At 51.8% G+C, this 23,247-nt stretch overlaps 8 protein-coding genes across 8 annotated transcripts; 3 read left to right on the forward strand and 5 right to left on the reverse strand.

Moving 5' to 3' along the window:
- Nucleotides 1-1,703: 1,703 nt before the first annotated feature.
- V8C40DRAFT_282574 (NAD(P)-dependent alcohol dehydrogenase) lies at nucleotides 1,704-3,127 on the forward strand (the record flags this gene model as incomplete). The annotated part of the gene is made up of 2 exons (XM_083221811.1): nucleotides 1,704-2,269; nucleotides 2,298-3,127. 2 exons carry the CDS (start codon nucleotides 1,704-1,706, stop codon nucleotides 2,890-2,892), a joined length of 1,161 nt encoding a protein of 386 aa, XP_083077971.1. The 3' UTR covers nucleotides 2,893-3,127.
- On the reverse strand, nucleotides 3,039-8,139 carry V8C40DRAFT_98027 (uncharacterized protein). The gene is made up of 2 exons (XM_083223692.1): nucleotides 3,967-8,139; nucleotides 3,039-3,887 (listed from the first exon to the last, which is right to left on the reverse strand). The coding sequence occupies exons 1-2, from the start codon at nucleotides 7,974-7,976 to the stop codon at nucleotides 3,278-3,280; spliced, it is 4,620 nt and encodes a 1,539-aa protein (XP_083077972.1). The 5' UTR covers nucleotides 7,977-8,139; the 3' UTR covers nucleotides 3,039-3,277.
- Nucleotides 8,140-9,185: 1,046 nt separating this feature from the next.
- Nucleotides 9,186-9,909, reverse strand: V8C40DRAFT_98132 (uncharacterized protein). The gene has a single exon (XM_083223696.1). The coding sequence runs from the start codon at nucleotides 9,771-9,773 to the stop codon at nucleotides 9,276-9,278; it is 498 nt and encodes a 165-aa protein (XP_083077973.1). The 5' UTR covers nucleotides 9,774-9,909; the 3' UTR covers nucleotides 9,186-9,275.
- Nucleotides 9,910-12,239, reverse strand: V8C40DRAFT_98131 (homeobox domain-containing protein). Its single transcript, XM_083223695.1, has 3 exons — nucleotides 11,660-12,239; nucleotides 11,393-11,604; nucleotides 9,910-11,331 (listed from the first exon to the last, which is right to left on the reverse strand). The coding sequence occupies exons 1-3, from the start codon at nucleotides 12,013-12,015 to the stop codon at nucleotides 10,046-10,048; spliced, it is 1,854 nt and encodes a 617-aa protein (XP_083077974.1). The 5' UTR covers nucleotides 12,016-12,239; the 3' UTR covers nucleotides 9,910-10,045.
- A 3,548-nt stretch (nucleotides 12,240-15,787) lies between these two features.
- On the forward strand, nucleotides 15,788-16,078 carry V8C40DRAFT_233185 (uncharacterized protein). The gene has a single exon (XM_083213303.1). It carries the CDS (start codon nucleotides 15,864-15,866, stop codon nucleotides 16,062-16,064), a length of 201 nt encoding a protein of 66 aa, XP_083077975.1. The 5' UTR covers nucleotides 15,788-15,863; the 3' UTR covers nucleotides 16,065-16,078.
- A 1,307-nt stretch (nucleotides 16,079-17,385) lies between these two features.
- On the forward strand, nucleotides 17,386-17,872 carry V8C40DRAFT_98190 (uncharacterized protein). Its single transcript, XM_083223698.1, has one exon. The coding sequence runs from the start codon at nucleotides 17,490-17,492 to the stop codon at nucleotides 17,778-17,780; it is 291 nt and encodes a 96-aa protein (XP_083077976.1). The 5' UTR covers nucleotides 17,386-17,489; the 3' UTR covers nucleotides 17,781-17,872.
- A 955-nt stretch (nucleotides 17,873-18,827) lies between these two features.
- Nucleotides 18,828-20,640, reverse strand: V8C40DRAFT_233188 (uncharacterized protein). Its single transcript, XM_083213304.1, has 3 exons — nucleotides 20,348-20,640; nucleotides 19,668-20,108; nucleotides 18,828-19,561 (listed from the first exon to the last, which is right to left on the reverse strand). Exons 1-3 carry the CDS (start codon nucleotides 20,424-20,426, stop codon nucleotides 19,095-19,097), a joined length of 987 nt encoding a protein of 328 aa, XP_083077977.1. The 5' UTR covers nucleotides 20,427-20,640; the 3' UTR covers nucleotides 18,828-19,094.
- A 37-nt stretch (nucleotides 20,641-20,677) lies between these two features.
- On the reverse strand, nucleotides 20,678-22,855 carry V8C40DRAFT_233189 (uncharacterized protein). Its single transcript, XM_083213305.1, has one exon. It carries the CDS (start codon nucleotides 22,386-22,388, stop codon nucleotides 21,111-21,113), a length of 1,278 nt encoding a protein of 425 aa, XP_083077978.1. The 5' UTR covers nucleotides 22,389-22,855; the 3' UTR covers nucleotides 20,678-21,110.
- Nucleotides 22,856-23,247: the final 392 nt, after the last annotated feature.

A 23,247-nucleotide genomic window follows, 5' to 3' on the forward strand; every position in this document is an offset into this window, starting at 1 on the left:
TGACCACGCCCACGATACTGTACAGTACCAATTCACAGACCCATAAGGTTAGAGCTGCTTGTGGGCGCGCGGCTGCTTGTCCTGCATCGTCTCGTCCCGGGGTTCGGGTCCTTGCCGTCGTCCGAAGGGTCGGATAAACCCACACGAATCCGCTTCGCAAGTCCGCACCCCGGCTCCCAAGGCCTGCGGAGGGCTGGAACAATCACCAGACTTGGCTAATGCGTTTTTGCACAACCTCCAGCTCATCCGAACCAGACATGGCGCACGGAGTTGGCGTCCATTCGACCTGGTGCTGCTGCTACAAGCACCTCTGGCACCACTAATACATCATGTGCAGCCTTATATACGTGACATGCCACGAAGAGTTGCTCGATTTGGACTTCTGGCGGCGCGCAAACGCCCGGAACCAAAAGCTGCCGCATCACAGGCTAGACTGGTGGCCAAGCACATGCCAATATTACTGGCAGTATTACGGAGTACTGGCTTGGCTGAATATATCTGACAGCAATACGAGTACCTCGATGACGTCTGTGACAGCTCGAGAGAGATTAACGGCAGCGGCCCCGATAGGAACACTACAGCCGAAATTAGATGGCCCTTTTTTTAGTTCTGCAAGTGCCAGGAGTGATGCAAACAATACGGCTCGAGTCTTCTGGAACATTCAGACGGCACTCTGATCCGTTTCGGAATCTCGATTTTGATTCAACTCCATCGCTTACCTATTTTTCCCTTCTTGGGCATCGCGGCGGAGTTTCGAAATGCGCGTCTACACTTAAACGCAAGCGCACTTCAACCACTTAGGCGATGCGTATATTGGATCTGGACTTACGATGCAATCTTGGTGCCTGTTAGGCACAACCAAATCCATTACGGTAGTTTTGGATACCTGACAGGCAACACTATTCATTACGCCTAGTGAGGTTTCAGATTCCGCTTCGAATCTCCTCTCGAAAATTGATGAACGGTATATCAGGCTTTAATTCTGTAGCCTGTCCGTTTCCTAGGCACCCTGAAGATCGAAGCAGATGACCCACAGAAAATCAACCTCTTGTCACAGTGAGTGCAGGTACAAGGATCTTAACCAGGATCTAGAAAACCATACCAGGCAACTTCTACTCTTACAAGGTCTCGATGTCCTCAGTTTAAGCTTAACAAGCCATTGCGGTTCATCCCCTATTACTGTGTCCAAGCCTCCAGTGGCTTCAGTGGCAAGTAATAACTTAGCTACATTCTACTTACATGCTTGACAACCAACGTTGGTTTGACTAACCGCTGCATACGGGTGGCTTGTACCGCCCCTTTGCACCAACCCGCCAAGCCTAATCCAAGACTTCCAAAGCCACCTCGTGCCTTTCTGGTCCCAGCCCTTTTGGATGCAGCTGAAGCTGAAAAGGATGGAGAAGGAAGAAGAAGAACAGGTGGCATTTCGGAAGCTCGTCTCTTCTGTGAAACCCCACTCCCAGTGAACCAGTCGTTGCATCCTCACAGATAAGCTTCATTCAGCCTCAGCCTCAGCCGTAGCCAAAACCAAGCTAACAACACAATGTGAAGCAGACAGCTCGCTCGCTCTTTATTTCTCGCTCTCTCTGCATCCTCCCGCTATAATCATGATTTATTCGACCAAAGGCGAGGAATTCAAAGTGAACTCCTAGTGACTTCTATATACCCCCGAGTCCGTATATCGAGCGTATCTACCATAGCCCATGGCGACCACAACATCGCGAGCCTGGACATTCTCCCGGCGTGGCTCCCCTTCAGATGTGCTTTCTCTCACAGAATCCCGGCCCATACCAGCTTTTCCTCCCGAACCTGCTCTCCCCGAGGAATGGATTCTTGTCAAGGTGGCCTTTGCAGGCCTTAACGTCGGCGCCATCCTCCAAATGACTCTTATCCCTGCTTTTCTGCGCAACGAGACATGTATCCCAGAAATGGATCTATCTGGAGTCGTCCAGGACGTCTGGCATCCTCACGCCAAGGTAAACGATGGCGATGGGCCCAATAATGCTACTGAAGATGCTAGCCCTATAAGTCCTGATGGCGCTGAGAGCAACACTCAGACTCGCTTCCGCAAAGGTGACAAAGTTATGGCCATGCTACCGGCCAGCCACGCCCTCCCAACGGGCACCGGTGCCCTGGCCGAATATGTCGCCATCCCGGCCCGCTTTGCCGTCCACAAGCCGACCTCGGCCCCCTTCGCGGACGCGGCCGGCTGCCTCCTCACCGGCATGACGGCTCATCAGCAGATTGTCGAGTCCGACATCAAGCCCCGGTGACCGTGTCCTTGTTAACGCTGCCAGCGGTGGCATCGGCACTCTGGTCGTCCAGATGGCTCGCCAGGTCGTCGGGCCCGAAGGCTTCATCGTCGGCATCTGCAGTGGCCGAAATACTCGGCTAGTCGAAAGCCTCGGGGCCGACGAGACCATCGACTACACTCAGTACAACGACCTCCCGGCTTATCTCGCATCTCGCTTCCGCTCCAATCCCTTCAACGCCGTCATTGACACGCTGGGCCACCAATCTCTCTACGTGCACTCCCCTGCCTACCTCGTTCCCACGGGCACGTACTCCTCTGTCGGGATCAAGCCCCCTGACTTCTCGGTCCCGAACTTCCTGCGCGCTGTCGTGCAGATGAAGCTCAACGAATGGTGGCCCGTCAGCCGCTGGCTCGGCGGCGTAGGCCGTCTCTGGCGGGGCGTCTCGATGATGGAGCCTTCGCTTGAGGACCGCCAGCGCATTGCCGACATGCTGGGCGGGGGCCAGATCCGCGTCGTCAGAGACAGCATCTGGAGCTTCGAGCATGTCAAGGAGGCATACGCTAAGCTAGGAGGCCTGCATGCGAGCGGCAAGGTTTTGGTGCGAGTGGATGAGACAGTGGGAGACAATGAGTGCTAATCTAAGACAATGTCTTGTGTGCTTCGTGTTCGTGTTCGTGTGAGTTTGATAGGCTCTTGGGATTTTCACTCCAATGCGAGGGAGGAATCTAGTTCTTGCATGTTCGCAATGACTCTTCACCGCTCTTGTTTTTAGACGCTAAATTTGGAACCTGATACTCAATTCTCATCGTAATCATAAGCGTAAATCAATATTCTACCAAAGCTAGCTACCAATTTAATCATGTTGTCATATCTCATGTCGTATCAGCCACCCTCACAAATGGAAACCTCAAACCGCTATGCCAAAAGTACCAAACATCCTCTATACCAACGTCATTTCAAAAAGAAAAGAAAGAAAGAAATTTGTCCTCTTTTTTCTCCCGTTTTCTCCTCAGAGGGGGTTCTCATCCCCTCTCTCTCCTCGTATCAACCTCTTCAAGCGCATTCTCCCCCTCTTCCACCAACGGCGTAAACCCTGGCGGCCGATAATCGTCATGGCTCACCCTAAGTGATCTCCTCTGTCCCAGTTCGTGAAAGCTCCTCCTTGAAACCGCGCTCACTGGCTGTGGACTCTGACTCCTATCGTGATCCGCCAGTAGTGTGACGCCTTCTTCTCTCTGGTCACTTGGCAGCCTCATTTCTTCCAGCTCAATGCCTTGCGTGTTCCCAGCTTCTACATCAGCACCTCCATCCATGGCGTATTTCTTGAGGATTTCTTTCGAGTTAGCGTCCTTTTCTATACGCTGCATCAAGTCTTGGTCTGTTGGGAAGTATACGCGACGGACTGCTTGCACGGCCAACTCCATGATGATAGGGGTGACTAATCCAAGGATAAGTGACGTCCACCAGGATAGCCGTGGACCGAAATTATGTATGAACTCGTCTCTCACTATTATTGGACCGATGGTTCTTTGGTATATGGCGGATAGTATCAGGTTCCATAGGAACCATCCTGTGATTTCTACGGCAAGGCCAATCAGCGGGATCAAAGTCTTGCTGTGAAACTCCAAAAGCCTATATAAAATATGCAAATTAGTATCAAAGTCCTTGAAAACATCCACATGTGAATGGTGAGATGGCGTATAGTACTTACAGCAGCTTTGTGTTGATGAAAATAACGCCAACGCTGAAACATATCGTCCCCATCGCATAGAGCCCGTTATCTTCCGTAAACAGAATACTTTGAAACGCCTCCAGCACAAAGTAGAACGTAACAACGCTGTCAGCAACAGCCATGACCATCCAGCCCAGATACTGGAACAAGTTGAATCCTTTTCTCTGCTGCCCAAAGGTATAAAGCTCCGGCACGGACAGCAGCGTCGCCGGCTGCAAGTCCCTATCAAAGATTCCCAACAGAATCACCGGCAGTGAAGTAAACGCGCCGTTGAATAGCGTGAGACTCCACGACTCGTAGAGAGAAGTACCTGTATAGCCATTGAAACGTTGAAATTGCGCTTGTATAAGGAAAAAGAAAGTCTCCTTCCAAAACGTAGCCAAGACGTACTTGCCCGTCCGGATGTAGTTCCATCGCCCGTGTACAAACAGCAATTTCTGAAGGAACCGAAACTGGGCAATCGAATAATCCGCTATCCTCGCTGCTTGCAGGCCTTCACGGCCAGAGATGCCAATGCCCACGTGCGAGGCTTGAATCATGCCAATGTCGTTGGCACCGTCGCCAATGGCCAGAGTCATGCTCTTGGGGACAAACTTCCTTATGGATTTGACCAGGTTAGCTTTCTGCGAGGGCGATGCTCTGCAGCAGATGACCGAGTCGATTCGTACAACTAGGTCATAAAACAAGGCGGCAAGTTCGTCATCGGCATCGATCACAGCCAAGGTCTGCCCATCCACAACCACAACCGAGTGAGGCACCATGCCTCGCGCAACCTCAGTGAGCGTTGTCATCAGGGCTTCCTGCAATTTGCCCTTGGATGAATCCAATATATAAATCTCCGAAAACGGCTTACACACTCGTGCCGAATGCCCGATATTAATGGCAGTCTCTCTCTTGTCGCCTGTAAGCATCCACACTTTGATGTTTGCTCGCCTGAGCTTGTCAATTGTCTCCGGAACTCCCTCTTGGAGCTTGTCTTCTATGGCTGTGGCACCAGCAAGCTCGAACCCTTCTTCGATCTTCTCTCCAGCTATTTCGATGCGCTCCTGACGGTCCACCAGGCTCGTTTCCGCTTCCCTGTATGAAGCTTTCCATTGTGCATAGGTATCCTCGTCGATGTGTCGATATGCGTACAACAGCGTCCGCAGTCCCTCGACAGCAAAGTCATCCACATGCTGGAAGCACTTTTCGAAAATCGTCGCCTCATCCGCAGCCACCAATTCGTCTATTCGCTCGTCGTCGTCGCCTGCATAGTCCCTGTAGTCCCACGATGGCATACGGCCCAAGCTTTGCCTAGGACTCCACAGCACATCAGTCGAAGGCCGAGGAGTCACAATCTCCTCCGTATTTCGCCTATGAAGCCACGAAGCCATTTCTTCAGCTTGTGAGAGCCGGTTAAGATCTGTGGAGCGCCTTGCGATATTGGTTCTCAGCCCTTCAAGTCCAGCGGTTGATTTGCTTCGTGCCACGCCAAAGCTGTTCCGCGTCGAATTCTTTCTGCTGATCTGACTACTCATACGTTTGATTGCTTTATCCTGCTCGAATGTTTTTCTGACGCTCGCTCTTCGATTGACATCTTTAGCCTTCTGGGCAGCCACTTGATTAAGCCTGAGACGCGCCATGATGACATTGTCTGCGCCTTTACAAAAGACACAGATCCGATTGTCGGGCATTCTAACGATGATGGACATCCGCTTCCTTTTGCTGCTAAACTCGATCACGTCAAGTACTTGGTAAGTTTCTGTCTCCAGTGAGCCATCTGCGCCTTGCATCTGCAGTTTGATGGACTGAGCTGGTCGGTCAATGAGAATATATCCCAGATCCCGTGCCGCCTCAACAAGGGCCAGCTCATCGGGAGATGCGGCCTGATATTCGATTTCTCCGCTTTCGTTGGTTTCGGGCAAGCAGGTGTGACAAAGGGCTATGCATAGCAAAAACTGTTTCGCCTTTTGAGAAAAGGGGGTATTTGGTCGACGACGAATATAATCAAGTAGTTCTTCAGTTTTCATGTCCACAGGAGCATTAGCCAACATGGGTTGCTTCCCCTTTGCTCTGGTACTCTCCCCTTGGATATCCATATCATGAAGACAGACAACGCCCGCAACGCTCAACTTTCGAAAACGCATCAGGTTCTCCGTCAACGTCCCCGTTTTATCCGAAAACACGTAGCTAACCTGGCCAAGGTTCTCCAAAATGGTCGTTGTATTGGCCACCATGGGAGTGTCCGTGACTGGGTCGTACATGTCCACGTCCTGCAGTAAGAAGAGCTGTCCGATCTTGACAATCTCTAAACTGATATATAGAGACAAAGGAATCAACGTGTTGAACATGATGAGGAATCCGAAAAAGATCTGCTTAAATGGCACACTTGCGTCGTAGACACCACTCTGGACAACATAGAAAGACTTGTCCTCTGTTCCGCTTTTCCATATGTTATATCCGATGGTAAACCCGATTGCGAGTGAGAGAACGATTGTGATTTGGAAAAGGACCATCTTGTTAATCGTAGACTGCATGGCTGGCTTTTTGGCGTGGACGTTTTTATTCGCGTTCATCCGAATCTTGCATTCTTCACCCGAATTGACCACAAGCCCAATTGCCATTGTAGTGTTTCGTAATATCGATCCTCGGTAGATGACATTGTTCATGGATAGAGGTACAGTTTCACCGCCATCAACAGTGACTCTTCCCACGAAGTTGTATAGGTCGAGATTGGGGTCCTCAGATACAACGGTTGCCTGAGTCGACCGAAGCCCTTCAACTGTGCCGCATCTCTCTGCAAGGAGAGGGCAAGCTTGCTTGGCTTTGAGGTTGGTTTCGCCGTCTAGTGCCATCGTCTCGATGTATGCAACACCATTCGGTCCCGTAGCGTGAAGCATGACTATATCTGCAGGCACTGATTCGTCGCGGCGGAGACGCACCACATCCCCAACTTGGACATGCTGCCATTGAATATTCATCCAGTCGTTTGTCTCGTCCAACCTAGCGAGAGCTCCCTCTTCAATGTCTTGCAGAATGACATCTTCATCATCTGCCCCAAGTCTTTTCTTATTCCCCCTCCGTCTTCTCCTCATCGCATTTCGCCATCCCGACATTCTTGGCCTCTCTCTGCCCTCCCTCACGCCGTGTGTCAAAACCCAAGTCATGCTTCGATTTTCTGACTTATCGAGTTGGTATCGTCTATAGTCATCGTACCCTTCTTTTGCCATACTAAAGGCCACGAAGCCAATGAGCGGGGCAATGGTTGTATATCTCCCAACGGTGCTGAGACCAGGTATCACCTGAAGAATACCCATGATGAGGAGGTAAAAGTTTCCGAGCTTACTAAACTGAAAAACGAGCTGCTTCGGAACAAAGTTGTAGACTGTGTAGCGACTAGAACGAATGAAATTGCTTATATATGGTTTGTTGCTGCGTTCGTCAATCAGGCCGCCGGGATCAACGCCCGTAGGATTGAGGGGGATATGGCGTCCATCTTTTGAGGGTAAAAGCGGCTTGCGACGAAGAATAGTCTCCCAGAAAAACTGTTGTATGCCAGCTGCGGCATGGTCTTTCCATTCAGAGCTAAGCATCCAATGCCTCTTCTTCGCCTCGGTGGCCTTGTTTCGCCCAAATTCCTTGATACCACTGGATGGGGATGGTTTGACGGACGTCACTTCGGTGGACAAAAGCCCATCTCTCGGGGAAGTTTCATGAGCCATCTTCCCTTCAGATGGGCCGCGGCTGGAATGAAAATGCTCGCTGAAATGTGGTCTCGTTGTGGGCTCCGCTGATACTCTCCTCGATGTCTGCGACTGGGTGCTTAGTTCTATAGGGTCTGTTTGGGAGCGCCTGGGACCAGCCCCTCGCAGTGCAGTGCTCTCAGATGTTAGTAAATCATTAGAGACAGTACCATCTTGAACTGTCTCCTGGACTAGAGCCTCTTGCTCGGCGTCGTCTGCGTGGCTGGGCTCGTCCGGCAAAAGCGGCTGGTGCCGAGGAAGAGGCATCGCGATGACGTCTAGTGCTGACGGCTGTCAAAAGCATTGATACAGAAATAGAATCTCAAGATGGAAATAAGGAGCGCGCCATGTCAAAAGAAATATCAAAAAAATCAAACACTATATTTATGAATGCGGTCGTAACAATTGAAACTACCGCGAACGATGAAGGATGCTAGAACTGGAGATGCAGATGCAGATGGGCACACACACACACACACACACACCTATGGAACAACTCAAACTTGGCAGGACGTCACGTTTGATGCCCAGAGGCTTGTCCTCCATCCATTCCCAATCCTTGGTGCCCCGGACATGCATGGCACAGCGGCGCTTCAAACCATCTGCAGGTATCCCCTGCCCTCTGATTCGGCCTCTGAAACGAGCCATGGTTTATATGACGCACCAGGATTACGAGGCCCAACGAGGCTTTGCTTCACACACAGCCTCTGAGTTTCTTCCTTAGCCTGATCTGCCCATCTCCAACGCCCCACCGCAAAACTGCCCGAGAGTAACTAGACGTTGCGCCATCTCGTCTGTTAAACCAGATGCCCTGTGCTAATCAAACTTTAAAAGATCGATATATTTGATGCCACCGCTTAATGATTGGATATCAGCAAAATATCTCCAGTTTAGCTAACCTCATGTCAAATGTCGGCGGGTAGGTTAACCGGCTTCCTAGTCGCAGATAATTCAATCCCTAGTTGTTCATTTACATCTCATTCATTGGATCTTTGCGTAGTTTCTCCCCGTAGAACCGGTCCGATGGAAGTGGTATTCACGATACTACTCTATCAATCCTGCACACGCATTGACCCTCAGCCACTGATCCTCAATGCCATCCATCGGGCAGTATTTCCGCTCGATGGCGAGGGAGTATGAGGCTTAGTGCTTGAGTAACGTACGAGACCCAGTGATATTACGAGGTACAAGAGATCAAGGCTGTGTATAGGTATTTGCACGCCACATTGCAACAGCTAATAATAGCACTTTCATGAAACTGGTGAGGCAGTGAGTGGCTGTATAGCGCGCATTATTCTACAATCTATAAGACAATATCAAAGTGGCAACTTCACCAATGACATATACTCAAGGTCTAAACACACAAAGGCTAGCACGAAAGGTTGAACATCAAAAAAGTACTATTGCAAGGCTCACGGTTGGCAGACATGAGATGCCATATCCCTAGTAACTCTACAAGTTACTCAATAGTCGAAAGCGCGATGCTTGCTCCATCGCCATCACCATCTACATCGCAGGAGAATGTCTATCTCCTCGCTTCCCACACACTCCGCACTCCACGCACCGCTATACTTTTAAACAAGTCTCCCACCTCTTACACCATATATCCCTTTGACCTCTCGGCTTTTCCATTAAAAAATCCAAGATAAACAAAACAAAAAAAATGGACTGGGTCACCGCCTCCTGGGCTGCAAACCAATTGAAGGCATCAAAACGCAAAAGCAAGATAACTCCCCTAACTAATGATATGCGCCAAAAGAAAATTAAGCTCCTTAGGATGCGAGAAAGCTGTGCATTCGCCCGGGCAATTACGCCTCGGGTGGCCAAAAGAGGAAGTGGAGGACAGTAAATAGTGAAGAAAAGAAAAAGAAGCAGATAATGAAGTAGATGGATGAGATACATCCACCAACTAAGTTCACCAAGCAAAGATATAAATGCGCGGGCGGTAGATAAAAAAAAAATATGGCTGAGCAAAATCACCACGCGCAGAAATAACTCGTACGATCGCTGTACCGGACATGCATGACCGATGTAAAGAATGATACCGTCATGCAGATTCGTCATGGCCGCATTGTGTGATGGCAGGTGGGTAGGTCAAGCCAAACGTATTATACCGCCGGTGGCAGCTAACAAAAAAAAGATGGGCAAACAGAATTTGTGTGGCGAGATGAGCTCCAAGATGTCTTACAGAAAAGATATCATGAAGTTTCCCATGGTATGGATTACCGAATAACGCCCTTCCGCAATAATGATGATTCCAAGCAAGACCAAAGGGCAATGAAGGGCTAAAAGCAGCGCGCAGCAAGATTAGAAATGTCACCAAATCACTCTTCCAGTTACCGATGCATCGTCTCGGGTGATAGACTAGTTGGATCAACAGCGTCAAAGTGAACTAGTTGGTCCATGTCAATATCTCCCTGTGAGTGCTGAACATAGCTCCCGGGCGAGTGCTCATGCAATGGCATATTAATGGAGTGTTTGGAGTACATTTCGTTCAAGCTAACGCCATCATCGGAAACAGCGCATGAGCCATCCTGGCCCATGTACATTTCGGAGGAGCCAGGGCGGCCCATCATGGACATGGGAGGGGATTGCTCGACAATTGAAGGCTCAGTAGGACCATTGAAGGGAAGGGGAGAGATGGCTGTAGGCATGTTGGCTTCAGCAGTGACCATGGGCGACAAAAAGGCGGCACCATAGGGGGTGCTGTAATTCGATGGAGCCAATGGGCCATTCTCTTGACCAGGAGGGAAAAAGCCAGGGCTCGGTGGGAACTCGGATGGCGAAGCAGTCGTGGCTGACATTGGGTATTGTCGCATGTCCAAACCAAAGCCTGCTTGCGTGTCAATCCTCAAATTATGGGCCACATTGGGTTGCTGTGGCACTGGAGCATAAATGTTTGGATTGTGCTGAGCAGCCATATCACCGGGAGGCTGAATATAGAAGGAGGGCATAGGCTGATTCTGGAACATGGCAAAATCAATTGGCCCAGGAACAGAGCGACTACGCTGTCGCTTGTGGCCCTGAGGCCGCATATTAGCAGCAGAGTGCATTTGGGCCATCCCCCATTGTTGCTGAGCCATGGCCATCGGTGGTGCACCAAAGCTGGGCTGCGATGAGGGTCGAGCTGTGGGAGATACCGGGGCCGAGGCCGAGATTGCATGAGGGTCTGCATATGCGTGAACCTGTCGAATGCTGTGGGGGTTGTGGCGGTTCATGAAAGATTCCAAAGAAACAAGCTTGGCCAGCTGGTTGGCCAGCACCTTGGGGTTGCCACCCAGATGATGGAGCAAGCACTGAGAGGCCTGTTGATCCTCGGTGAAGTCACTCACGTAGTCAAAGCCCGTAGTCGACGAGGTTGCATCCATCATGAAGTAAGGTGGTTGGTTGAGCTCAATGAAGATGCCCGCCAGCTTGTTCATGTCGTTGTCTGCATTCTCCAGCCAAATGTTCTTGATATGGGAGAAAGGGTATTCGATCTTGTAACCAGCTTGCTCGTTGTTAATGTAGTAGGTCATGGTACACTTGTCCGGCGAGTAGAAGATGATAAGGTCCATAGTGTTTTGTCCAACTCGCGTCCATTTGCCAATGCTTAGGGAGCGACAAGTGAGATGGTGAATCACTGGAAATCGGTCAGTATGTTGAGCGCCAAGAAAAGAAGGGAAACTCCATGGCAGACATACAAACTTTGCCCTGCGCGCTCTGGTCACCACCAAAGAGCATGTTGCCGCCGCCAAAAGGAAGCAGGCCAGTGCGACCCATATAGCTGCCAGCAAACCCTTTACCGGATTCCATAGCCTGCATAGCGAGATATTGCCTCATCGACTCGGGAATTGAATCAATGTCTTCGCCGGTTTCGAGGCTCTTCTTGGCCAGCATCTTGATCTTGGCTCGCCTATAGAGATGTCAGCCCCTGAATCCCCATCCGATTGCCATGTAGTCATAAATACCTGTTCTGGAACCAAATCTGAACAGAGCGCTCCGTCATGTTAATCTCCTCGGCTATTCTGTCACGAACACTAGCCGTAGGAGTCGGGTTTTTGTTGAATTCCATTTCGAGAGTCGTCAATTGGTCCTGTGTGGCCCTTTGTCTCTTTTGGTTCTTTTGCTGCTGCGTAAGAGTGCTTTTGCGCGGCGGGCGCCGGGAGGCATTGGCCTGGCCATTGGCGCTGGTAGGGGAAGGAAGGGGTCTGGAGGCAGATCCAGGAGTGCCATCCGAGGAGTGTTGAATGGCAGATCCAGTTGGGCTGGGCGCAGTTGGTGTGACCGCCGTCAAAGCCAGCGGCTGCTCAATCTCCGTAGCCATGGCGATTGAGTACGCGTCAAGTTCGTCTTATCGCTCGTAGCCGATGGTCGATGGCGTGTTCGAGCTGTTTGCTTTGGACAGATGATTGCACGAGACGCAGCAACGCGGTTGCTAAACCCTCTCGGTGGAATCAGGGCTGAGGAGCGTTGGGGGTTCAAAAGGAATGAGGTGAGAAAGCGGCGACAATGGCGCTCGAGGGGATCGAATACAAGTATGGTTGGTTTGGTGTTGATGCTACAGGTAGGCAAGGACAGGGAGTATAACCAAAAAGAAAACGGCGTCGAGTTCCAGAAAGAAAGAATGTGGTCTGGGACCCTTGCAAGGAACAAAGGCGATGGTTGAATGGAAATAGCGGAGTCTACCCAGCAACGATTGACAGGCCTTGGATATGAAGCCGAAAGAATGGAATGGTCCCGGAAAGAGTGACGGGAACCGAAATGGCCGAAGATTAAGAGAGTGACGTGAAGAAAGAAAACACACGAGAGAAAGGGAAAAAAAGGAGGAGACAATGGCCGCGAGGATGGTGATGGGGAAGACGGAGGAGAGAAAACGGGGGACAGGAGGCAGAGGGAAGAAAAAGGCGAGCGGCGGTGGGTTGGGGAGGGGGGGTCCCCTGGCGGCCTGGGGGCACAACTGGGCGCTGCCAGTGGCTAACGCTGCTGCCAGTGGGTGGGCGAGGGATCGCAGCCGCATTGCTAGTGCCTGTAGCCTCTGTGTACAGGGCCTCCGCTGCCTCTGCCCACGAGTTCCACGGCCGGCAAACAGACCACTGCTGCACAGCACAGGGCTTGACCACCCCCGACTCGTCCAGACGCAGATGCAGCTGCAGGTACGAGAGGTATGGATACCAGCGCAGGTACAGACTGTAGACTTGTAGGATACATGGACATCAATCATCTTGTGCGTGGCCAGGAGCGGTTTCGCGTTGGGGGGAGACTGGCGGCAACGGACGTGCGACGGACGACAGGTACCGCACAGGTACCGCACGGGTAGGCTGGCCTGGACTGGAACCGGACCAGGCACAGGCTCCAGACAGGCACAGGCTCAGGAACAGGAACAGCCCAGGCACTCAACTGGCTGGCTAGCCACAGTCCCCTCTATTCCCTCCATACTGTCCCGAACCCTGCGCGGCCCTGCATTCGCCGGTTCACCCAGCTGGTCAGAGCTTTTGCCTGCTCTAGACAGCCGTTGGCGCCAGGGTCGTTGAGGAGGGGTACCGGCTGGGGACAAGAGCTTCGGAGCCGGCCAACGGCGTCATCGACGTAGCGCCCAGGTACTTGCTGTCCCGTTCCTCCCATGGCCCCATCAGGCCAATCCAACCCTGTCAACCTGCCTGTCAACCCTGGCCAGCCCGCTAGCTGCAGCACTCGCACAATCCGGCCGCAGAATCGGTGCTCAAAGAAGCCTCTGGGCCAGCGCTACTCTACAAGCGCCTGAGCGCACAGTGCGAGGACTGTCCAGCCAGAGATCCAATGGTTGTGTGGTTTGGTGTTGCTGGGTTGTCGGGTTAGCAGGTCGCGGGCTCGCGCTCGAAAAGGACTCGGAGGCGAGAGCTGCAGGTACAGACGCTCGCCTGCGTCGGCACTCCGTGCTAAGGTACGAGTACTCGTACCGCATGCTGCAAGGTACTACTATAGGTACCAGGCATCGAGTCGTACCGTACCGTATTGATGGACTGATTCAGCCTGGCCTTACCAGAGCCTGCAAGCACTCAATTCAGCAGTGCTCAATTCAGGTCAATACCAGATGTGCTGCTGCTTGGCATGAGCGCTTACTGCAGTGCCTTACAGTAGTGCGTGTGCAGGTCGGGCCAAACGTTCAAGTTGCTACTGCGGGAGTTGAGCACTAACCCAAAGCGACCTTTGAGAGGGTTGCAGCGCTGCGAGTCTGCTAAGCTTCATGTACCTACTCCGTCAGGTACCTTTGATGTTCTAATCGCACAATCTACTACGCACACGTGCTTCTCACCCTTCTTCACCCACGAGGATGAAACTGCTCCGCTCGCCGTCATCAGCCTAGACTGGTCTCCATCCGAGCGACAGATCATCACGTTGTGCCATCCACCTTATCGGCTGTTGAATACATGTAGGCAAGTCTCGTTATGTCTTCTTTTCCACCTCAGCTCAGCTCGTGGGCAACTGTGTCCACTGTGCTCCGTACAAGTTCGTCCTGATGCATGCATGGTTTGGCTGAGCGGGCGCCGGCTGATGCTCCATGATTCGCGGACCAGCGCCAAAAAGGTCCGGACCATCATTCACTACTAACCTACCTGCTCTAGGTATGTACTAACCCACGGGGTGCATACCTAGATACGAATATGCACACTGATAGGAACCGTAGCCTCGAAAGAACAACAGCCGCCGAAAGGGTCCCTAGCCGACTCCTCCATTCGGTCGAGCCATGGCGAATACAGACAGATACGAAGTGAAGCACTTGAGTATTTGTAGCTCCAAAACGGCCCTTGGAAGCTCGGCACAGCTCGACGCCACCAACTGGCCGCTGTCTGGCGCCCATCAGTCGATATATGGGGAGCATCCAGTGGGCAAGTATGCGGCGAGTATGCGCGACTTACTCGCACGTTGTGCCCCAAGTCGATCTGGTGTTCCACCGGCCGGCCTCCATGTCATGTCCCCTTTCCCTCTCTTCCCCTTTTGTCGCCGGCAACGCCAAACTCTCACGCAACTGGCGCGTTGTTCCAAGGGCGAGCATGCGTGCCTTCGGCGAGACAATGCGCCGTCATTGTTGATTGCAACGCCGGGGTGGCTTACTCTGCAGTCATTTCTCTAAACAGCCTCTGTGGCCGCGATGTCTCCCGGACTTGTGTCCGTTTTCTAAGCTGAACAAAGAGAGAGAGAAAACAAAAGAACGAGCATCAAGATCAACCAGCGCTACTGCTTCTGCTCAACTAAGTGGCAGCTCTAGGCGGTCTAGCCCCCGGAGATCGTCACCTTTGAGCCTCGCTTGACCCAAAGCCCCCACAGCTTGGACACCGACCGACTCGGAGCTCAACATCAGAGCATCTTCCAGCCGGGATAACCCAAGGCCACGATGCTGCACCTGTAGAAGCGGTCCCGTGTCTTGCCGTGGTACGGAGTAGCATTGGGCTCGCACCACCAGCAAAGTGGCTCGTCCAAGCCAACATGTGTGTAGTACAAGACACAAGCACGCACAGACTTGCACTTCCGCGGCACTTGTCCAAGCAACTGACAGGAATTTGGCGTCGCTCTTCCGGGACAAGTCCCAATATGCCATGGCAGCTCTCCTCCTATGATTCGTTCTTGGACTTACAGAATAGGACTCTTAGCTCTTGGCAGACCTGCCATCTGTTCAATCTACATAGCACCCTTCTACAGCTACATACTTGCTACTAGCAGCCTCGGCAGCTCAAACTAGACACGATTCGCAACGGACGAGACATGGATCTCAGCTTCTGCCCGGTTTATACTACACTACCCGTAGTGCTACTCGCAAGTGCAAACGCCTACGAGTAGCGGCTCTGCTAGTTGCTCCGTACGAGGAGGAACCTTTCGTACTTATTCAGACGTACGCAGATGCAGTCTTCGAATTAGCTCCAACCCCATACTAGTACCGCACTTGGCGACCCTAAAGCATGCAATGCATGGCGCTACTCGTACGTCTGCGCGAGAGTTTGTCGCTGTCGCGCCCGCCACGGCTCGATTCGACGCATCCAATGGATGACTTTCGACCGACCCGACAGTGGGGGTGACATCATGGAGGCTAATGGTGAACGGCGAAAGGCCCTTTACGTGCCGTCTCTTCTTTGTTGCTATGTTGTATATGTTGTACAGGCATAGTTCTAACAGAGAACTACCACTGCTAGTGCTACAATGGCATGCCAACTCGATGCCATCCACGGTACCGTTACAAATCCGGCGATTCAAACCCCAATGGTGTTAGTGTGGCTGCAAGTTCAGCATGGTGAAAGATCAACTGGGAGGCCAATTGAGAAGAGCCGATATGCTACCTCCCACCGAAGAAGAGAACAGCCAAAATGGGAGACCAGCCCGTGTTCCTGCAGAAGGGTGTGATGCGGTTTTGGAGCGGGTCGCGTCTGGACAAGCCTGTACAGTGCGCCCCTTAACAGCATGCCTCTAGGACCGTACCAACCAGCTCTGACGACATCAGGCGAGGAACCGGCAATTGGGGAAAATTCTCAAACACAAAACTCCCCTTTTCGACTCACGTCCGCCTCGCTTCCCTTCCGCCGCCGTTGATCGCGGCAGGTCGGCCTCTGCGAGTGGCAGTCAGAATGCCTGCCAAGCCTGGAGTACGAGTAGTATCAAGGCGGAGTATCAAGTTCATCATGTTCTTACTGCCGCCAGTCTGCTGGTCTGAGTGCAAGAAGATCGTCGGAGTGGCATCCTGCAAGGTCAAGACCCTACAAGTACGAGTTCTAGTACGAGTTCTTCTTGGGAGCAATCTGCATGCACGGAGCAGTGCTACTTGTCAGTGGTTGTCATCAGTGGCACCATTTACCCGAGCCAGTGTGAGAGATGATAAAACTGACGGCATCGCCGCAGAGAAGGGTCACCCTGTCGCTAAGAATCCCAATTGCAGAGATATTCAAGTTGTCAGGTTGTCAGGGTAGGCCGTTGATGATACGCGATCGATACGATACACGTGGTGGCAACTTCTATGGATATGCTCCCCATGAAGTAAAGCATGCATACATTTCGCACGCTTCGGGAGAAACAAAAAAACGGTAGCATCGCCTTCGAATACGATGGACTTGTCTTGGGCGCACAGTACGGGACACGCGATGCGCAAACACAGTGTAACATGCCCCAACCGTCTCGGAGAAGCTCAAAGAAGCTCCACAGCCTCCTTACCCCTGACTAGGACAGACCAGGATTCTGGGACCCTGCTGCTTGGCGTCACGGGCCAACCAGTAGTCGGGAGGCGCTCCGCCCAACCGCCACAGGCTACCCGCTTGGACTTGTGCTAAACCCAAAGGACAATAGGGAGAGATCGTAGCATCGAGCAGACCGGACATGCTCATGCACATGCACATGCAAGCGGAAGCGCAGGTGCTTCTTAACAGAAGGAGCTCCATTCTTGTCCTCCCGGTTTCGATCCTATCCCATTTTGAGGACCTTTTACCTCCGATCGATCATTCACAAGCACGGCTTTTCATCTTCTCCACACAACCCCAGCGGCATCCCTTCCTGTGCAACAATCGTCTTGTAGCCTTTTGGACTCCAAGAGTGAGACCTTGCCGACGGCTCGATTTGCCACATGTCTCTAGCTGTATCCTAGGATGAGACCAGTAAACAGACGCCACCCTGATCCCGGCTTCCTCGTTCTTTTACAGAATTTCAATGCTATCAGTTTGTTGTCTAGTCTCACCCGACAAAACCGAGGACCCAAGTGGACAGGGCCATCTCAGCTTTCTTAGCTCTGACCAACCTCACAACCACTGTGGGGTCCAACCAGTATGAGATAAGTACATACGGATGGCTGCTTGCTGGTTTTTCGAACAGCTTCTAGTCAGCTATGTCTTTGTGTCAGAAGCCGGCGGAGATGCTCCGATTCCCCTGCGCAAACCTCACAACTCGTTTAGCCGGTGGCCAAGACACTCTGCGAGTATGCCTGCTAGATGCAGTGGTGATGAGACTAGTCGTGTCGCAGGATGCTTGACTTTTCTTGCCACTTCTGGGTCTCCACGGCGCAGGCGAGGGCAAAGATGCAAAGATATTCACCCGACGCGCCCGTGGCTGAAGTTGAAGACTGACTACCAGGCCTAGGAGCAGCACTGCCTAGCCATTGTGTTGCAAAAAAGACGTCAAAAGGCCTTTTGCATTGGATGACTGACTACCAGACTTGACGTCTATTAATATCATTTTTCCGGCTTGACTCGAGCCTTTAGCAAACTGGATCCCGCCAATAGGAATTACTTGATTGAGCTTGAGAGCATTCGGATTAGAACATCAGCACTTGGTGGTGGAGTTCAACTGGACTCTCCCCGCCGAAGAAAGAACTTTACAGTGATAGTGGTACAGCAGTTTACACTGACTCAAGTGTACGAAAATAGTTCCCAGCTCCATATGGAGCGTCGGGTCGGGCCTGACCTCAACAGATATCGAGAGCCGCATATTGCAAAACAGCATGCTTTCACAGAACTCATACGACCGCTCAGTCGTGTGATGTTTCATGCTGCCCTGATTCTCGCCTAGTTTCCTCTTTCTATTTCTCCTCTCCCTTTTCGTCACCCCTGTCCGGAGATATCTTTGTATGCAGCATCGCCCATAAGCATGTTACATGTCTCAGTTCAAGAAGGCCATGACAACTAGGCCGGGGAAGCGGGTCTGTTTGCAAAGCATGCTTGCAAGCTGCAGCGTCTCCCTCCACGTATCTGCAGGGAAATCTAGCATGGCGTTACGGGCGTTTAATACGCATAACTTGACCTCAAGCATTCATGCCTAGTCCTCGTCTCCGAAATCTGGTCGGATCATTGAACCTTGACTCGTGAGCTGAAAGGCATCATAATCGCACCAAACTAGAACGTTGTCTTTACAATTAGCTTCCCGAGTTCCGATTCGAGTCCCGGGCCTCCCTTGAATCGACCATTGATTTGGGACACCGGCCAAGGCATGTCTATGGGCACGGAGCAGACCGCAGTGGATGCAGGACGGGGAGGGCAGTTGAGCTAACTACATACGAGTATAAGAAACTTCCTACCGTGCCCTATATATGCACGGCGTCGGCATGTCTCACGTTGTCATGCTTTGGCATGATGCATGACGGCTGTCCCTTGCAGCTGGCCACGGATACCATGCTGATGACTACTGCTAGCTGCATTGCATACTATCACTATTTTGTGCAAGAAGTTGTTTTAATACATTCACCACAGAGCGAGATCCGATATCAGGGCAGCGCGAGACATAGAAAGCCCTGGCACATGTCAGGAGGCAATCGCCTAGCGAAAACCCGATGTACGTGCATATCCATGTAGGAATGCCACGATGTGCCACTGTCAGTTCAAGGAGATAGGATGAGATTGTGGATCAAGAGACTATGGTTATGGCTTGCGTGCGAAGGACAAAAAGAGAATAACGACGTCAAAGCTCTCGCATTACCTCCTCCACAGCTCTGGCTGCCAGTCGCTTTCTCTGCGCCTCGCTCATGCCCTCTCCCATTTCTCTAGCCGCCTGAAGCTTCCTCATCATCTTCTCTACCTTGGCCACATCCTCGTCGTCAAGGTCGCGATCCAACGCCACGCCATCGTTGGTATCGGCAGCGGGGCCTGCTTTGACATCTGCGGCCTTGGACACATCTGCCTCGGGTTGTTTTGAGAGAGCATTGTCGACATCACCAGTTTCGAGACGGCTTGTTTCCCAAATTGCCATACGCAGCCCTTCAAAATCAGAACGGTCGACGCCAAAGTCTAAGCTCTCTGGATCAAAGTCCTCTGCGTCTTCAGATTTATCAGAGCGCGCCTCGTCCAAATCAGAGAGCGGGTCGTCGTTTAACTGCTCCCAGTCATTTGATTCAAGGGCTTCCTTGACCCGAGAGATTCCCGTCTTTTCTGTAAATGCGTCTTCAGTCAGCAAGATGTCACACCAGTAGTGATACTGTATCGGGCAGGCCAGTAACAGTAAGGGTGATGTGGAAATGTTCTTGAGCCACCATACCTCCAAACTCATTTTTATCCTTTTGCCCGCTTTTCAGCTGTACAAACTCCAAGCCAGCTTCCGCGCATAGCTCGTCCCATTCATCGGCGTCGTCACCCTCACCAATACCAACAGCTAGCCTGACTCCATCCCATTCCCAGCCGCCAAGGCCTTTCTGAACGACACTGCCAACGTGTCGAATAAGATTGGGAGTGTCGTTGTCCCCAGTTAAAGTTGCAGGCTTGGCATTAGGTATAGCAAAGACTAGAACGAGGCCGCCTAGGACTGCGAGGACCTCGCGGGCTTCTTCGGATAGGAAAGATGAAGCCCATTCTGACGGAGAAGCGATGAGATCTATCCATATCGGGACAGAGGTTGTGTAGTAGGATGTTTTGAGTTCGAGGTCATGAGTTGTGCCCGCCAGTGACGTTGATGCCGCTTCTGGTGATGATCCGGTAAGATCTGGCAAGGTACAGTTAGTTTAAGAAGCAGCGCAGTATGTTGGATATGAGATTGATGAGATTGTAAGCCCAGTGGATGAACGCCCAAAATGTTTGATGTGAGTGATGGCAGCACATGAATGTGAAAACTCATCCCAACCCTCACTTGCATGTCATATATACAAGTTGATATGGCAAATACGCCACAAAAGACGCATCCCATGCAGCCATGCTGATGACAGGGATGAAATAGGGCATTACCTTTGATCACACGACTCAGATGCTGCTCCGAGCCCTCCAGGCTAACGGCCAGAATCCTCCTCGGATTGGAAATGTCCATGTTGATGAGATGTTTGGCCACCCTCGCAAAGCAATCCGAAGCAAAATCTACAAGAGAATGACGTGCTCTCACTCACTCCCTCTCTGTTATAGGTCAATATAATAAATGACTGACGTGAGGGTTTCGAATTAAAATAAATAGGTGCGGGAGCTGTGTTACATGAGACTGCGCAGAGTAAAGGAGAAGAAATATATAAAGTTGAGATGCAGAAAGTTGGTGCTGTATTATTGACGCTTAGTGATGGATTGTCAGCCACGTTTAAGCAGAATTACAGCGGGGGCGAATTATTGGTTGGAGGGGCACAGCGCTGTGGGGTCCAAATGCTATGAATATCACAGAAGCCGTCAAAGTGCATCATGGAAAGATAGCTGAGTTGAAATTGCAACTATGTAAAGAAAACAAATGAAAGATAAATCCATATCATGCCCGATATATGCAATGACCTGTAAGGAATAGACAAACAAAGGATTGTACATAGGAATAGCTCAACGTCCGCTGTACCTATAAAATATCATCAATGCTACCCTGTAACTCCCAAAACTCCTCCACCAAAACAAGTCTTTTTAAAGTGCTGAGGGAAGAAAAGAGCGCATTTATCCAACAAAATGCGTATCTCCAGCCCATCTAGATTCGCGTCATCACCCTCGTCTTGTTCTTTGCCACGGTGTTCAACATGCAAGCCATTCACCGTCTTCCAAACTTGAAGCGCCGGGGCGCGCTGCCGCTGTCACCACCCCATCCAAACGACCTGTTGACCACGCCCATGGCTTCTACACCAGCCTGCACCATGCCAGCAAAGCCTCCAGCTTGGTCAGCCGGCTGGTCAGCTCTCTCCACGTCTCCCTGGTCGAGGTGGCCCTGTCTGCGTTCTAGGACGGCCTTCTGGATAGCTCTCGCCCACATCTGGTACCACTGAGCCTCGCTCATGGAAGCAAAGCGACGTTCCACGCAGCCAGTGCCATCCGGCTCATCGCGGCTCAGGGACCATTCAGCGTATACTGTCTCCCAACGCTTGGTGCGGAAGAATAGATACGGCCAGGCAAAGAGGAACATGAGGGTCAGCATAAACATGACCTCAATCCATTTGGTGAGACGCATCTGGTTCACGCGGCAAGCATTGTAAATCTCCACGCGCGAGTTCCGCACTGGGAAAGTAATGCTAGTGTGGCCACGATAATTGGTATCATGAACCAGGCGTTCTAGCTGCTTCTTCAGATAATCCCAGTCCCATCCGGTGACACGACGCTCAAAGGCCATGTTCTTGAGGCCGGCACGGCTGGCACAGAAGCGGTGGCACCACTCCTCGACGGTAGGCTCGCCGCTTTCGATGATGCCACCGCTGCCGCCGAAGCCAGCTGCACGAGTTGGGAAGACGGTGCCACGGCGAACCTTTTCTAGGTTGCCGACGGCATGGAGCTTTCGCCAGGCCCCGTTTGTAGGGTCCTGGATATTGTGGTAGAGCAGGTGTGTGAGCTCAATCTCAATGTCAAAATCAACCACGGTGACCTGCTCCGTCTTGTCATCAGACTTGCGGCGAGTCTCTGTGTGTGTGCCGCGGATCTGGGCAAACGGTCGAGGAGGCAGCTGGGACAGGTGGACGAGAGCATCGTTGAGATACTTGGGATCCGAGTCGAGGCGGGAATCCAGGTAATAGACGGTATCTGAGCGAGGGTCACGCTTGAAGGGCTCGAGATTCAGGATGCTGGCTGCAGGGCCAGCAGGGGCCAGAGGGTCGATGAAAGGGACGGCATCGTTCTCATGCTCATCATATAGAGGAGGTAAATCGTCGGTGGCGAGCTCGGTAGGGTCATCGTCAAAGTATGTCTGGCGATGGTTGCCGAGATTAGCAGCGGAAAAGGTGGTGGCCGTTGGGTTGAGGGAGATGGAGCCGGCGGACTCGGCCAAGGGCGTTGTAGGCCCGGCAGCCGGAGACGGAGGCGGGAGGAAGTCTGGCTTGCCCATGATTGATTGCGGGTGTCTGACTGTAGGAGGGCCGACAAAGGCCGTAAAAGAGATGGGAATGAGGGAAACGAGAGAATAGAAAGAAAAATGAGAAGAAAAAGACGGGCGTCGAAGAGGGTGGGAATCGATAAGGAAAAAAGAAGCTTAACCGGTGAGAGGCAGACAGGTACGTAAGCCTTGGGTAGCGGTCCCGGCTGCTTCTTCTTTTCCCACTTGTCGTTCGTTGTGCGCTCTAGCTCTTTGACTCTCTCCAACTCTCTCTAAGCTCTTTAATCAATCGATTGATTTCCCCCGGATTGATTCAAACAGTTCGCCAGAAAAACCTTCAAGCTCGGCGTATTTCCAATATCGGCAAAACAAAAACAAAACAAAAGAGCACGAGACGAGACGAGACGAGAAAGGCGAAACGGGGAACGTGGCACAAACACCGGCTTTATCTATCCTCTAGGCTGCGAGCTGGGCAGACACCAGCAAAGACCAGTCACAAGTCACCAGGCCCAACGGCGGACCAAGCGTCGGTGCCCTGTGAGATGCAGGAGTGCGTCCAGTCCAAAAGCTGTGCCGTACTAAACAAACCGCTAAGACACAACAATGCAATTGCGGCTGAATGGCACTAGAGCTTTCACGAGCTTACGTCTGCTCCGTAACGCCGCCGTGATTCTTCAGCACCGCCTCCACTTGTTCGTGGCATGATTCCGGAAACGGAAATGGCCGGGTTTTGCCATCGTGGCTCGCCCGAGACGAGTCTGGCGAGATGGGACGAAACTTGGGGCAGGCATGGCGCTACCAAATAAGATGCGGATGGTCCTTGAAACAAGAAGCACTACAAGAGCTCAAGAGCTGCTATATAGATGCTATG

This window comes from Trichoderma camerunense (assembly GCF_050948025.1).
Source record: "Trichoderma camerunense strain CBS 138272 chromosome Unknown V8C40scaffold_2, whole genome shotgun sequence".
NCBI classification, from domain to species: domain Eukaryota; kingdom Fungi; phylum Ascomycota; class Sordariomycetes; order Hypocreales; family Hypocreaceae; genus Trichoderma; species Trichoderma camerunense.